Genomic DNA, 15,053 nt, shown 5'->3' with positions numbered 1-15,053 from the left:
CAATCACTGAAAAGGGGTGGACTTAGGGGAGCAGCCAATGAGAAAGCAAAAAAAAAGAAGCCCACACTTATGGACGCTTCATAATCGGGTTTTCACAATAATACGACCACAAACAAGACATGTATGGATCTCGAGGACACCAACTGAATATGGAAAATGCTGGTTTTGCTGTTAGAAACGGATAGGCTCTAAGTAAAAAATTAGGTGCCAGTACTCATATCTTGATAAAAGTGCTGTGGGTGCTGACACAAAATGGTTGCCATGGTCAGTAAAAAAAGCTATGGTCTGTATGATCATGACTGTCAGAAAAGACCACTGCATATATATATCATAGTAACTCCTTCTCTTGCAACACCCCAGGTTTTTCTCAATTATTCAGCATTAATATTTACTGCATTTTCATATTGCAGAAACATTTACTGCATTTTCATATTGCCCTAAACCAGCCTTTCCCAACCTTTCAGTCCCCAGATGTTGCTGGAATACAGTTCCCATAATTCCTGACCATTGGCCATGCTGGCTGGGGCTGATGGGACTTGTAGTCCAGCGACATCTGGGGACCAAAGGTTGGGAATGCAGGCTTTCTCTTGAGAATAAAAGGTTGGAACAGTCCAAAGCAGGCATGAGGAACCTACAAGTCTTCCCTTCAATGAACTGTGGGATTTGCCAGCAACACCAGCAACATTTTCAAAATTCCAAAAAGAGCTGCATATATTAGTTTTAGTATTATGTGCTTTTTATCAATTTGTTCCATGCTGCTCTAAGTGCTGTTGTTTTTAATGAAATGGTTAAAGTAGCGGTGGCACTATAATTGCTTGTTTTATAATAATCAGAGAAATAGCACAACTCCCAGGCTAGGTAGGTAGCTGCTAAGAGAACTTGAGGAATACAAATGTGAATCCTGAAATCTTAGTGTTTCATCACTTCAATGCAGCCTTTCCCAACCAGTGTGCCTCCAGATGTTGTTGGACCACAACTCCCATCTTTTCTGACCATTGGCAATGCTGGCTGAGGCTGATGGGAGTTGTGCTCCAGCAACATCTGGAGGCACACTGGTTGGGAAAGGCTACTTTAATGTTGATCCTCTTGGGGTGGGGATCACAGAAAAAATAGAAAAACTGTGACAGGGAAAAGTCTTTCAGACAGGACATCTGAGGGATCCCCTCGGTATGTTCAGTACAGCCTTTGAGGAGAAGGAAAGAAAAATCATCCCATGACTGCAGAAATTAACATTATGAAATTATTTAATCAGTCTGCCATCTTGGTTCTATTGTATTTTAGGAATGCAGAAAAGTATGTCTTTAATCCCCCCTCCCCCACCTTCAATCTTGGCAAACAGATGCAGAGGCCAAGCTGTTGTTTTTCAGGCAACAACTTAGAATGAAATTTTATTTAAAATTACCTCAGAAGCTCTGAAGCCTGAATGTTATCCCTCAAATGCAGATGGTGGTTGTTACAGGGAACTGGCAGACAACAATGTTTATTTGCATGAGGGGTTCATCCTTCTTGAGGAAGAACAAGCTCAGGCACTAGCAGTAGATATTTGGCTAGATGCAGTGCCAGTGTTCAGGTCCTGTAATCAAACAGCCTAGAAGTATCAGGATATATATATATGGATTAGAGAGAGAGATAACATAAAATAATCAATAGCTCCATCCTCTGACCCTGCCAAGAATTGTTTTTTTTGACATAAACTAAATTAACATCATTAGCACTATAATGCTGACGGTGAATTAAATTCTAATTATTATTTTCCATAACAGATGATGCAGCATATAATGCATTTTAAAAAATGGACATGTGTGTAAGCAATAGGGATGTCTTGATTTCAACTTCTTGAGCTCTTACTCAAATTTTTGTTAGCTAAACTGTAAATCTGCAGAGTTGGTTCTTGCAAAATACAGGTATCCTTTTTTGCCCTGTTAAAGAGCACTTGATGCAGCCTGCATTGTCATCAGAAGGACCTTTCTTCCAATGATATTTCCACAGCCAGTGAACATGTGCGATCAGGGGAGGATGATTGCACCCAGAGTCCCTACCCACAACCTCTGAATATTCACCTGAAGGCGTAAATGGAGCTCAGCATAGGCTCTTTCAACACAGTCATAGAAATGGAGGTCTCCATTCACACCTTCAGTGAATGTGTGCAAGGGAAGAGGTCTAGTGGGTGCAATCCCACTACCCCCATCCTCACAGTCACTGCATGCAGATGTGCTGCTTTAAGAGAGTTTGGGATAGGTGTAGAACTTGGTGTGATGGCAGAGCTCATAGGTGCACTCAGTGCTCCCTGGTTCAAATCCTCTATCTGTATCACTTTGAGAGCATAATCCCATTCTAAGGCCTTATGAAGGTAAAATAACTTAGATATTTTATAGTGAAAATCCCTAGCCCCAGGGCCGGTGCCAGGCAAGACTGGGCCCTTGGACACTAGTCTGCCCCAGGCCCTCAGCACCATATGTTCCAACACCCTCTCCTGATACAGACAGTGAGGGGCTTAAATAAGCCCACCAGCCCCATCGACCTCTCGCGTCAGTGCACATGCCCCACACAGCTGCGCATGCACGCCTACTATCACTCAAGATGGTGGCAGGGGTATCAACTTCTTAGGGATCAATCTTGGGTGATGGCAGGCATGCACACACAGCATGCAGAGCATGTGCACACAGCATGCAGGGCATGCGCAATGTTGCACTAATGCGACTGGTAGGTGAGGCAGGCTCCCATGCCGCCTGTACTGAGGGGGTGCCTGAGAGCTCCTGCTCTGAGATCCATGGTAGCATCGGGTCACATGACTCAGTGTCATGTATCATGGAGTGGGAGCTCCAACCTCCCACTGGGATTATCAGCCAGTGCACAACCTGGCTGCCTGCTGGTGCCAAGCCTGCCTGGCCCTTACTTTAACATGTTCTGATTGATTGTCTCACTGTGACCTTTTTACCCTATCACTGTCTTTAGAAGGCATTCAGAGCGTCCAGTTGCTAAACCTCCCAATACCTCCTTTCTGTCTTCCAACAAAGCTCATGCAGGCATGAATAAAGTTGTTCCTCAACACTATATTTTAAATTTAAATTGTATATAGTGGAGGGATATTTGCAAGTGAGATGTAATAACTTGGAAAAGGTTTTGCAGATTCCATTACGTCTTCGTCATATACCGAGATGGGAAAGAAGTGCAAGATCAGGGTGGCTTTGGAATATTTAAAGAAGCTAGTAATGCATGTAAAGGACACCACTGTCACATTTATAAGTTGATGACTGGGACTATGACAGTTACATTTTTCACTGGGAGAAAATAATTTAATATTTGTTAAAATACAGGGGATGGAGAGAGACAAAAAAACCCGCCTCCGTTTCTCAATATCATCCCTGATGATGAATAGCTATAATACTGAGCAAGATAGAGAGCTTGGCCTTATCCATTGACCTAACTGAAAAATTAAGGGTTGTTGTCTCTTGTGTCTTAACTAGTATGTCACAAAAATGTAAAGCCTAAACATACTTTCAGTCTCTCATCTGAATTCTATCCTACACTAGTAAGCTGCACAAACATAAGGAAAGCTAAAATTTACATTTAAATCTCACATGTAAAAACTTCCTAAGAGCTGGGGAAATACTCTTTGTGCTATAGAATCTTGTAAAATCCATACGAACATTTAATTTTAAGAAAACTGACAGTTTTATTGCCTTGTAGATGGTGTCTTTCACCACTGAATCTTTAAAACGTGGAAATAAAATGTATTTACCCTATTCTTTGTAAGAACTCTCCCTCTATTGGCATGCTCACTGCTCCCTCTATTTAGTTGAAAAACTATCCATATAAGCCTTTCACAAACTTAGCCTTAGATTGCTCTGTCTAGCTGATTGCCTTTCTCTTGAGTGACAAACCTTTTTCTACTTCCTGTTCTATATATGAAAGCTTCATGTGAGCTAGAATTCTCAAAGCTTGATTGCTAATTCTCTCAAGAGCAGCACTTTGAGAAAATGTTTTTGTACAGTATAACCATGAAGGACCATGTCAGTTTGATCAGGCCAAAGGTCCATTTAGTTCTTCACTGACCAAATTCAGACAATCATATACCAGTTTAATAAACTGAGATATGAATGAGGCTTTTGCCTGCTCATGCAGATCCTTTGCGCCTTCCTTTGCACAAACCAGGTTTAATGTTCTGGCTTGTTCATATTCTTCCTTTGGCAAATGATGTGTGTATGTGGGCTTGCTCATATTAAGCCAAGAAATGATGATCTGGACTCTTTCTTTCCAGCAAGCAGATGCCACTGGGAGAATCTTTTTCAGCCTGGAGGCTGCATTCCCTTGTGGGCAAGCTTCCAGGTCCAGATGCCAGTGGTGGGCAAGATCAGTGGAAAAAGTGGGTGGAGCAAACAATGTATTCTGTGTACACTGCTCTACATTCCAGCCACACACAAAAATCAGAGATTTCTTCACACATCCATCTCTCAGTCTTCCATCTAAGCAAGCAAGAGGGATTATCACAGCTCAAGGACACATTCCAGCCAAGCAAAAGCATTCAGGAAGGCATGAAGCAGGACCAATGAGGGGTGTGGGCTAGAGGCTGTGCTCTATCCCAAGAGCAAAATCAGGAGGCCAATTTGGCCCCAAGGCCAGAGATTCCGCACCCCTGCTCTAGGGAGGTGGTGAAGCCAATAGCTTCCCTGTTCTATATTCCCAGTATCTAGAGGTCCCAAGTATTTATAGGCACAGTGCTTCTGGGAGGAAGGGCAAGATATAAATTTAATAAATAATAATAACATGAAGGTTCTGTTTAGCTAACATGAGTAATAATCAGGAAAGACTGAAGCCAGGGTCATACTGTGCCTCCTAAACCCAACCCAGCTGTAACTATTCAAAGTGGCAATCTATCTTGCTCCTTAAAAGAAAATGACACAGCAATATAAATGTGATTACATTTTATCACCATTATTTGTTTGTTTGTTTGTTTGTTTGTTTGTTTGTTTGTTTGTTTAGTTAGTTATTATTTGATTTATATCCTGCCCTTCCTCCCAGCAGGAGCCCAGGGCGGCAATTTAATAAGAGAGGGGAAAGGAAAGACTTGGTGCTTTAGCAAACAGTCTACCTTCAATTATTTCTGGTTTCAATGGAAATTTAAACCATTTGTTTTACAAGCTTCTCCAGTCAGAACAGTAAGTGAAACATCTCATACAGTAGGTTGGGAGCTTCTCCGTATGCTCAATCTACTAGGGTGAAAAGGTAACAGATATATTTAGCGCACACACATATACCTTTTCTCTCTATGGGAAAGTAATGTTCAAATTCAGATTCTGAGAAATGGGAGTCAGGCTGCAGTTCTATGCACACATACTAGGCAGTGAGGGGACAATCCAAACCCAAGATTTGCCAGGATGAGTTAGCATCTAGCTCAGCTGCCTAAATGCCGGCTTAGCTGTGGTTATGTCAGAGTAAGAACCCAACCCCTGCTCAGTCAGAGATATACTGGTGTAACTCCCTCATTCCAGCTCAGCCAGGGCTCAGCTGAGACTGGTGTAAGTCCCCAAAAAGGGGTATTCTGGGGGCATGGCAGGGCAGAATGGAGCAGGGAGAGACTTACACCTGATCCAAACCTCTTTCAGTCATTCATATGACCTGGCACCCGGGTGGAATTTACACTGGTAAAAAGGGTGATGTTAAGTCAACCTGTATTTTAAAGGCTTGTTTTCCCTCTGCCAGGCTTGGACCAGCTCAACTGGCAGTAGCGTCGCTCCTGAATGAAGTTTGCAATAGGGATAAATTATGTCGACGTAACTTAAGCCAGCATAAATTCCACCATCTTCCTGTGAGCCTTGTTAAACTAAGTGAGCTCTTCTTCCAGCTGAACACGCATAGGGCTGGGCTGCACAGTCAGGAAGGTGAATCTTATTGGCCCAGTGTTGCTACTTGTTGCTTTTACTTTATTTTGTAATAGTTGATATATGCCTGTTTCATTGTACAGTACAAAATAGTCAATAAAAATGCTTTTTTAAAAAGAAAGGAAGATGTGTCTTAATTTAAGTAGACATACACTGATGAAATAAAGAGAGAGGCACATTTTCATGGCAGAGATATATGCCTCAGGCATCTCATGCAGTCCTTCTGCAGCTTGTTGTTTGTAGATGCCCACACAGCCAATTTCCCCCAAAGTGAAATGTCACACACTGACCTCTGCATCTGGCTTCCTCAGGTACTTTGTTTTAGGGCCTGTTTACATGGGACCCCAGATCCACATTAAAAATGCTGCTTCTTCCATCGCGATTGATTTTGACAGTTCACATACTTCCACCCTCGCTACTAATAAATTGCCTGTTTTTCTTTGTAGCATTCACACACATGTGCATTTACTGCTATCAGCATTTCCTTGTTGCCGTGCCCGCACATCAGCATGTTAACTGCGGAGGTGGAGAAGGGGCGGTGTTTCCCTAAATGAAGGAATAGGAGCTTGAAAGAAAGGGAATTGCTCCCACCTGTGGCTGTTAGGCTGTCCCTGCGTGAGATTGGTGTGCCTTTGGCACCCTGGGACAAGCCTCAGCATGCGTTCTGGGAAACATAAAAAAAACCCAAACAATTATCTTTAGAGAGACATTAAAAGCAGCTAATAAAGGAAGCATTGACCGTTTAATATTATCGCTCTCCGTGAGTGGAGCAGATGCTGGGATGAGACGCCAAGGCAGCTCCCCTTTCCCCTAACCCCAGCGGCGCCTTTGCCAGTCTTCTCTCACCGTGGCTGCAAATAGGGTGCATGCATCAGCCCGAGGGGGGGAGAGATCCAGCTTTGGGGGGGAGTGGAGGGATGCTACAAGGCAGAAGAGGTCCTCCACACACACACTTTCTCACACTCTCTCTCTCTTGCACACACACACACTAGACGTAAACAACAGCGCCAAAACCACAGCTCTGAGGAAGAAATTTTACGAGCTCCAGCCCTGCTACCCTCAATGAAGGGGTGCGGAATGTGATTTTGTTTAAAGGAGCGGGGGAGGAAATGTATTGGGGGGGAAGTGGGAGTAAATGGCAGAAATGAAGGCGAGAGCAACCGGAAGTTGCTTCGTCAACTGCAGGAAACAAAATGATGCCCTGAGACAGTGAAAGGGGCAGAAAAAAGGGAGGATCTAATAGCGAAGAAACTGTGCAGCCAGAAAAGGCACTTAAAAGATAATACACGGTAGAAGCAGGTGCAGATTTTAAAAGCGAATGCTGGCTTTTATCGCATCCATTTAATCCAGAGTTAAAGGCAAAAGCAGTAGTATGCACGCACGTTGGGTTAAACGTCAAGTAAACAGTCCAAATTAAAAGGATCTGCAAAAAGCAGTGGATGCACATTTTTTGGGCATATAAACAGGCCCTTAGTTTGCAAACTTTAAAGCAGTCACAGTTGTAAAGAATGGCTTTCAGCAAGATTGTTGGGTTCCTCTCTCAAAAAGGATGTTCAGTGTACTTGGGAAGATGATATAAGAAAACAGGTTCCTGATAGAATGTTGAATACAAGGTGTTAGAATTATGTGAAATCTACAGGGACCATGCGAGTCTTGTTTAGATCAGAGCAGGTGATGTCTTTCTGAGTTCTTTCTTACCAAGATTCATTGCTCTTAATCATTTTAATTTAAAATCTCCAACTGCCTGACCTTAAAGCAATTAAATTCATTTGGCATAATGTTTAGGGAACAGGAAATATTCTGTCACAGCAGATTCTGAGCAATTTATATACTCCGGTTCTTAACTCAGTGTAGTTCAGTAGCTAGAGTGCCTGGCTTAGGCTGTAGTGATTTGTTTACCTGAGAGTAAGTACCAATGAACTCAGTGAGATGTATTTCTGTGTAGGCATGTAGCAAATTGTTCTGTCACACACTAACTCAAATTCCTGCACAGTCATAAACTCATTGAGTAATCTGAGCAACTCACAATTATTTTCTTTATTTTAGGCCAAATGAGAGCAACTCCAAAGCAACACATTTTACTATTTACTATTTAAAGTATATAGAGAAATAATTAATGGCGTCCTTTTTATAAAAGGCCATTTTAATTTTCTCTCAAAGCTGTAATAATAGTGAACAAAAAAATGTACAAACTCAGACGTCAGTGGCCACATGCAGATGTAATGCTAAGCCAAGCTGTGCACAACCTGTATGCTTTGCTCCTCTCTTAGATGAGCAGGGAAATGAACAACACAGCTTAGTGTTGCATCTGAAACAGCACTTTATTTCTCTCAAGCAAACTACAGTCTGAAGCCAAGGTTTGTTCTTCACTCCTTCACTGGCTGTCATTGTTTCAAAGCAGATGGTTCTACAGAAAGGCTAAACATTATCTCACTGATACACCAGAAAATTTAGGTAGGCTTCCACCTAATTGATACAAGAAAGAATCTACAGCTACCTGGTCCACCAGCTGTCAGTATATACAGGGTTTGTGGATGGGCACAGTTAGCTGTATCTCCTGGAGTGAGGCAAACACTTTTGAATTTAAGCCAGGCAGTGAACAAAAATTGCTATCAAAGAAGAAACATTATATCAAAGGAATCGTTTTTCACCAAAGCTGTATAAATTAGAAACATCATCACCACCACCACCACCCTATAATAGCATTGTCTACTTATAACAGCATTCCCTGACCTTAAGGCAGCCCATTTGGATACATGAGATACTGGCACAGTATTTTGTTTTCACTGTGTTATTTGCTTTTAATTCCAGATGACCCGAGAGCCTGTACATCGTGCATTCCTAATTATTACATGTAAGTTTCTTACTTTTCCTTTCTCTCTTTTCTGTAACACAGTGTGCTTTCTTTGGAATGCCATGAAGTCGCCTTGGATTTTCAGAGCTAAGAAAAGCAACATGCTGTGCAAGTGGGGAGGGAAAGGGACAGGTGAGGCTAATCTATAGTCCTCCAGATGTTGCCAAATTAAAGCTCCCATCATCATTGACCATGCTGACTGGGGCTGATGGGAGCTGTCATTCAGCAACCTCTGGAGGGCCACAACCAATTAGATATCATAGTTAAGAATACATCTTAACATTACCATCCCTTGTTTTAGAGCAAATGCTTATCACATGTGTGGACATTTATGGGCGGATTATGCATGTTTATTTTAATTGTTCCTTGACTGCTAACACATGAATGAATATTATTAGTATCAAAAGTGCCTCTCTTTTTTTTGCCTTCAGGTACAATCAGCAATGCCATAGAACTTGTCCTCAGAACACCTACAATGACGAAAATTCTCTTCTTTGCATAGAGTGTCAACTAAATTGCAGAAGCTGTGACAAATATGAGTGTTATTGGTGTAAAGAAGACTTTTTTCTTCTAGGTAAGAAAGGTGACAAGTATTTTACATGTGAGCCCCTTTCATAATGGTCTCATGCATTGCCCAGAAAGATAAAATGTCCATTCAGTTGAGAGAGACTGACTATGATCTGAAAGCTATGACAGTGTAGGTTCCAAACAGCCTTTTTAAAAGATTTTGACACTAGAACATCTAGTTCAAAAAGTCTAAAGTGCTCAAGTACAAAATTTCATTCATTTTAAATAAGTGGTGAAGAGGAGATAGATTAGTAACACTTCCAGTGATCCTTTCAGTTCAAGCATGTTAGTGCAAACTTAATTTGCTCAACAAAAGAGATGAATGGATGGTATAAAGTAACTGTAGCCTAAAAATGGTTTCACAACCATTTTTGTAGGTGATTTTTTTGCAGTCAACTTGTGGTATAATCCACACATATTCCTATTACTGTGTGTGGTTATGAAACTGCAGGCAGACAAACATTCAGCCAACACTCCAAAAGCCAAGATTTACGTATGCCTGCAGAATGCACTTTGAACTTTTTACAAGACCCAGATGTGCATACCTTTTCCCCTTATCATGAATTATCTGCACCTTGACATCTTATTCAAACTGGATTCTCTGTGGTCAGAGGTTAAGAAAATTAGTTTTTCTGATTTACAAGGTGTTATGGGTCTGACTTACAATTTTCAACTATTTATTCATATAATCCAAGCTGCCACAGAGAATCAGAGTGGCTACAGAGAGTTTACCGGCAGTCCTATGACTGTGCCATAAGGCAGCTCACTCCTAAGCAATACGCTAGAAATTGCAGTCAGACCTGCAGCTTTGGCAGCTTTGGCAGTTGGGCCTGAGTAAACTTCTCTAGATTTAGCACTGGAGGATATGTTTACATCCTGTAGCAGAACTAAGCTGTCTTAGGGTGCCACAGTTTCCTTCAGGGTTTTTTTGGGGGGGGGTGCATTTACCAAGTCAACAATGTAAACATGCCCTTCATAGCATCTCTGATCCATGATTCACACACTCTTTTCTATTGTCAATTCTCCAAATAACGGTACTTAGCTGGCTTCAGTGACATTATGGCATAAAGGCTTTGTATTTTTCCTTCAGATGGGAAATGTGTCAGTGATTGTTCAGCTGGTTACTACAGTGATGAGGTCACGGAAGAATGTGAGCCATGCCACAGGACCTGTGCAACATGCAAAGGGTTCAACTACTATGACTGTACTAGCTGCAAAGGAATTTTACAACTACTCCATGGAAAGTGTGTCAATCCCAAAAGGAAGCAAGCAAATGGAAAATTCTGGAATAGTAGGTTGCCATACTTCCTCTGATTTTTTTTTTCATTTTTCTGAGCCAGCAACCACTGTGATAGGAAAAATGCACCCTTTTCTAAACACTCAAAACAGATTTAATGTATAAAAAAGTCAATTCTTGCATTTACACAGGATCAACATCAGTACCTGGCAACTGCTGGGACTCCAGTATCCCAGCAGGGCCCACTACTACACCATACCTGGGCCCCCACACATTGGAAAGGTGGATTTGCAAGCAAACCACCATTTTAATTACCCTGCTGTCTCAAAAGGATGCTAAATTGAGTCACTGTGTATAAATAAAATGGTGGGAAGGTCAGCAGATAAGTCCACAGGAGGAGGGGCACCAATGTAGATGGAGGCCCACCAGAGGGTACCTTGCTAAGCCCCCCCCCCGATTTGGATTGGGCCTGTATTTAGGGCCCCATCAGCACTATACATTTAAAGCAGTATAGTACCACCAAACAGTCATAGCTTCCCCCAAAGAATCCTGGGAAGTTTGTGAAGGGTGCTGAGAGTTGTTAGGAGACCCACTATTTTCCTCACAGAGCTACAATTGGCAGAGTGGTTTATCAGACAATCCCTCTTCCCAGGGGACTCTTGGAATTGTCACTCTGTGAGGGGAATAGGGCTCTGTGAGGGGTATGTTGGGTTATTAAAATCGAGATGATGGACTTCAATAAATTCAAAATTTTAACCATAGCATTACCTGAATAAGTAGATCATAATTATAATATTGATCATGATCAGAAGTAATATTAATCGACTATTGATGACTACATAATAATTAAGTACTAATCAGTAAACCATGGCACACAACACTTTTGCCTTATTTGAAGCTCTTATTCTGTTTCATAAAGATGAATGATTATTATCAATCCTATTTTACTAATAGACAGACTGAAGCTGCACACCTCAAATGACTTGAGCTCTGCAAACCTGAAAGACCACATCTTCCCTTATGTCCCATCGCGATCCTTACGGTCAGCCGAGAACGATCTCTTGTTGGTACCATCTGTGCACCAAATCCAGATGGAAAGGGCACTTAAAGAGGCGTTCTCGGTGGCTGCTCCACAGTTGTGGAGACCCCTTCCCCTGGAGGTTCGCCAAAACACAATGATCCGGAAGCGATGTAAGACTTTTAAAACATCTGTTTTTAAATATTGTTAGCTATCCTTGGCTTTAAAGAAAAGGGTGGGCTGCACATTTCATGCATAAATTAGGATGGGTCCCGATGGCTGCTTTCCTCTGCAACTGTAATACTATAAACCAGGAAGTTAAGGGAAAAGTAACCCACCTGAAGATGTACCAGCTAGGGAATGTTAACTCTACAAACACACAGTTGGACTGTGCTCCCTGTTTATCGTTCTATTTGGAGTAGTAGTGATTAGCGCAAGAGTCAGGAGAGTCCCAATCTGGCATGCAAGTGTCAGGTGTATCTGACACTAACAAAGCTGCCTTGTCCCAATCCAGCTGGAATGTTTCTGCACAGGTATCGCTAGCTGAATGAGAAATCACATGCCCAGACAGGTTGTGCACATGCATGTCCCCTCTCTCAGCCTTCCCCAACTTGGTGCCCTCTAGATGTTTTGGACTACACCTCCCATCATTCCTAATGGTCAGAGAAGATGGAACTTGTAGTCCAAAACATCTGGAGGGCACCTGGTTGGGGAAGGCTGCTTTGTGTTATCCACCAGCTGGGGCTGGGGTCCATTTTCAGTGTAGCCATTTTTAAGCAGACAAAGTATTCCTTATTAGCTTTCAAGAGGGAGAGTGAAAGGGAGCTTGATACAGTTTATGAGGCCTGGAACAAGAAGCCTTGCGGGATGAGTGTCCTCAGGTTTCGGGACACAGGAATCAGCCTTATACTGAGTCAGCCCATTGGTTTATCAAGCTCAGTACTGTCTGTTCTATATTGACTGCCAGGTTTCTGATAGGGTTGTGCACAGTCCTCGCTTACAAGCCCTATAGCTCTATTCCAGGAAGCATCCAGCCACCCCACCCTTGGTTAACCTGAGGACCCCCATCCCACCCCGCCCTAGATCTGGTCCTGAATAAGTTCAGGGGTGAGGCTAATGTTTCATTAGGGTTTAAAAACCCTGATTAAACATATATCTGGGAGGATGGAGACAGATTAATTCTGCAGGGTGCTGCAAGGCCTTCCCTCTCTCCACCATCACTGCTTTAGCAGAGGCACTGATGAGGGGGAAGCATTGCAGCATCCTGCAGAATTGACCCCTCTGCTGAACAGCTGATCAACAGAGGGGGTGATCCTGTGCAGGTTATGCTCTGCAACCTGCTTTCCTAAGGAAAGACCCTTGCATTGCACCCCCATCCCTTGGAACACGCCCTGGGCTCAACAACTGACAAGCCAAGGGATTGCTCCTGTGCAGTGCAGGTTTGCTCCCTCAGCTTGTTGGCTGTTGAGCCCATGGAGGTCAGCCACAGATTGCTATGGGTTGGCTATGATGACCCAGAGTGACCCAGGGCTATCAGGGGGTGGGGCATCAGGCAGGGAGAAGAGGCAGCCACAGGTCTCCTGCCTGCCTGATCATTGCTGCCACCACACCACAGGATCACTTCATGCTTGTTTGCAAGGCGCTTTCCCGCAGGAAAGCACCTTGCAACCCCCCCACAATCACTCTGTAGGCTCAACAGCTAACAAGCTGAGGGAGCAAACCTGTGCAAAGCAGATTTGCAAGGCACTTTCCTGCAGGCTGTGATCCTGTGGAATGGCAGCCGTGCTGAGGCAGGAAGGCTTTCACCATGGCGAAGGGCTTATTGCCACTGATCTGGTACCACACTGGATCTCTCTGGGAATGCACAACAAGGCCCAACAAACTTAGGGGCAGTTCCAGACTTCAAAATGGAGCATGGAATGCATCTTGGAGGCTGCTGGATTCTGGACCAGGCCCCAAGCCAATTTATTTTGGGGTCTCTCTTTTAACTGTCACTACTTTTGTCAGATGATTGTCCCTTCAAGGCCTTAAAAGCCAGCTGATCTTAAGTTAGTGTAAATCACCACACCTCCCTTCCCAATGATTTTGTGATCAGTTTAGAAAATGAAAACTGTGCCAAAAAGGATTTAATATTAAGGGGAAATGGTAGTAAACCTTTTAAAACAACATCCCTATAAAAATGGAGAGTACATATATATACTCTGCTTCATTCTCTCTGGAGCTGCATGAATTTAAGAATTCATTTGTTAAATTAATGTTGTAGCTCACTGGCTGTCAGTATAATAACTGTTGTTGTTATGTGCCTCCAAGTCGACTACGACTTATGGCAACCCTATGAATCAGTGACCTCCAAGAGCATCTGTCATGAACCACCCTGTTCAGATCTTGTAAGTTCAGGTCTGTGGCTTCCTTTATGGAATCAATCCATCTCTTGTTTGGCCTTCCTCTTTTTCTACTTCCTTCTGTTTTTCCAAGCATTATTATCTTTTCTAATGAATCATGCCTTCTCATTATGTGTCCAAAGAATGATAACCTCAGTTTCATCATTTTAGCTTCTAGTGATAGTTCTGGTTTAATTTGTTCTAACACCCAATTATTTGTCTTTTTTGCAGTCCATGGTATCCGCAAAGCTCTTCTCCAACACCAGATTTCAAATGAGTTATTTTTCTCTTATCAGCTTTTTTTACTGTCCAACTTTCACTTCCATATATAGAGAACGGAAATACCATGGTCTGAATGATCCTGACTTTAGTGTTCAGTGATACATCTTTACATTTGAGGACCTTTTCTAGTTCTCTCACAGCTGCCCTCCCCAATCCTAGCCTTCTTCTGCTTTCTTGACTATTGTCTCCATTTTGGTTAATGATTGTGCCAAGGTATTGATAATCCTTGACAAGTTCAATGTCCTCATTGTCAACTGTAAAGTTATATAAGTCTTCTGTTGTCATTACTTTAGTATTTTTGATGTTCAGCTGTAGTCCTGCTTTTGTGCTTTCCACTTTAACTTTCATCAGCATTTGTTTCAAATCATTACTGGTTTCTGCTAGTAGTATGGTATCGTCTGCATATCTTAAATTATTGATATTTCTCCCTCCAATTTTCACACCTCCTTCATCTTGATCCAATCCTGCTTTCCATATGATATGTTCTGTGTACAGATTAAATAAATAGGGTGATAAAATACACCTCTGTTTCACACCCTTTCCAATTGGGAACCAATCGGTTTCTCCATATTGTGTCCTAACAGTAGCCTCTTGTGCAGAGTATAGGTTGCGCATCAGGACAATCAGATGCTGTGGCATCCCCATTTCTTTTAAAAAAAATTCATAGTTTTTCATGATCTGCACAGTCAAAGGCTTTGCTGTAATCTATAAAGCACAGGGTGATTTTCTTCTGAAATTCCTTTGTCCGTTCCATTATCCAACGTATGTTTGCGATAGTATCTCTGGTGCCTCTTCCCTTTCTAAATTCAGCTTGGATGTCTGGCATTTCTCG

At 42.4% G+C, this 15,053-nt stretch overlaps 1 protein-coding gene across 1 annotated transcript in view; it reads left to right on the top strand.

The window, feature by feature from the left end:
* PCSK5 (proprotein convertase subtilisin/kexin type 5) overlaps positions 1-15,053 on the top strand; it is a 471,327-nt gene that overhangs the window by 430,059 nt on the left and 26,215 nt on the right. The window contains exons 25-28 of the mRNA XM_061627751.1: positions 8,694-8,736; positions 9,168-9,310; positions 10,394-10,594; positions 11,495-11,731. Coding sequence (XP_061483735.1) covers positions 8,694-8,736; positions 9,168-9,310; positions 10,394-10,594; positions 11,495-11,731 — 624 coding nt within the window. The remainder of the gene's footprint in view (positions 1-8,693; positions 8,737-9,167; positions 9,311-10,393; positions 10,595-11,494; positions 11,732-15,053) is intronic.

This window comes from Rhineura floridana, chromosome 1 (assembly GCF_030035675.1).
Source record: "Rhineura floridana isolate rRhiFlo1 chromosome 1, rRhiFlo1.hap2, whole genome shotgun sequence".
Classification (NCBI taxonomy): domain Eukaryota; kingdom Metazoa; phylum Chordata; class Lepidosauria; order Squamata; family Rhineuridae; genus Rhineura; species Rhineura floridana.
This window is presented reverse-complemented; position numbering and strand designations above follow the sequence as displayed.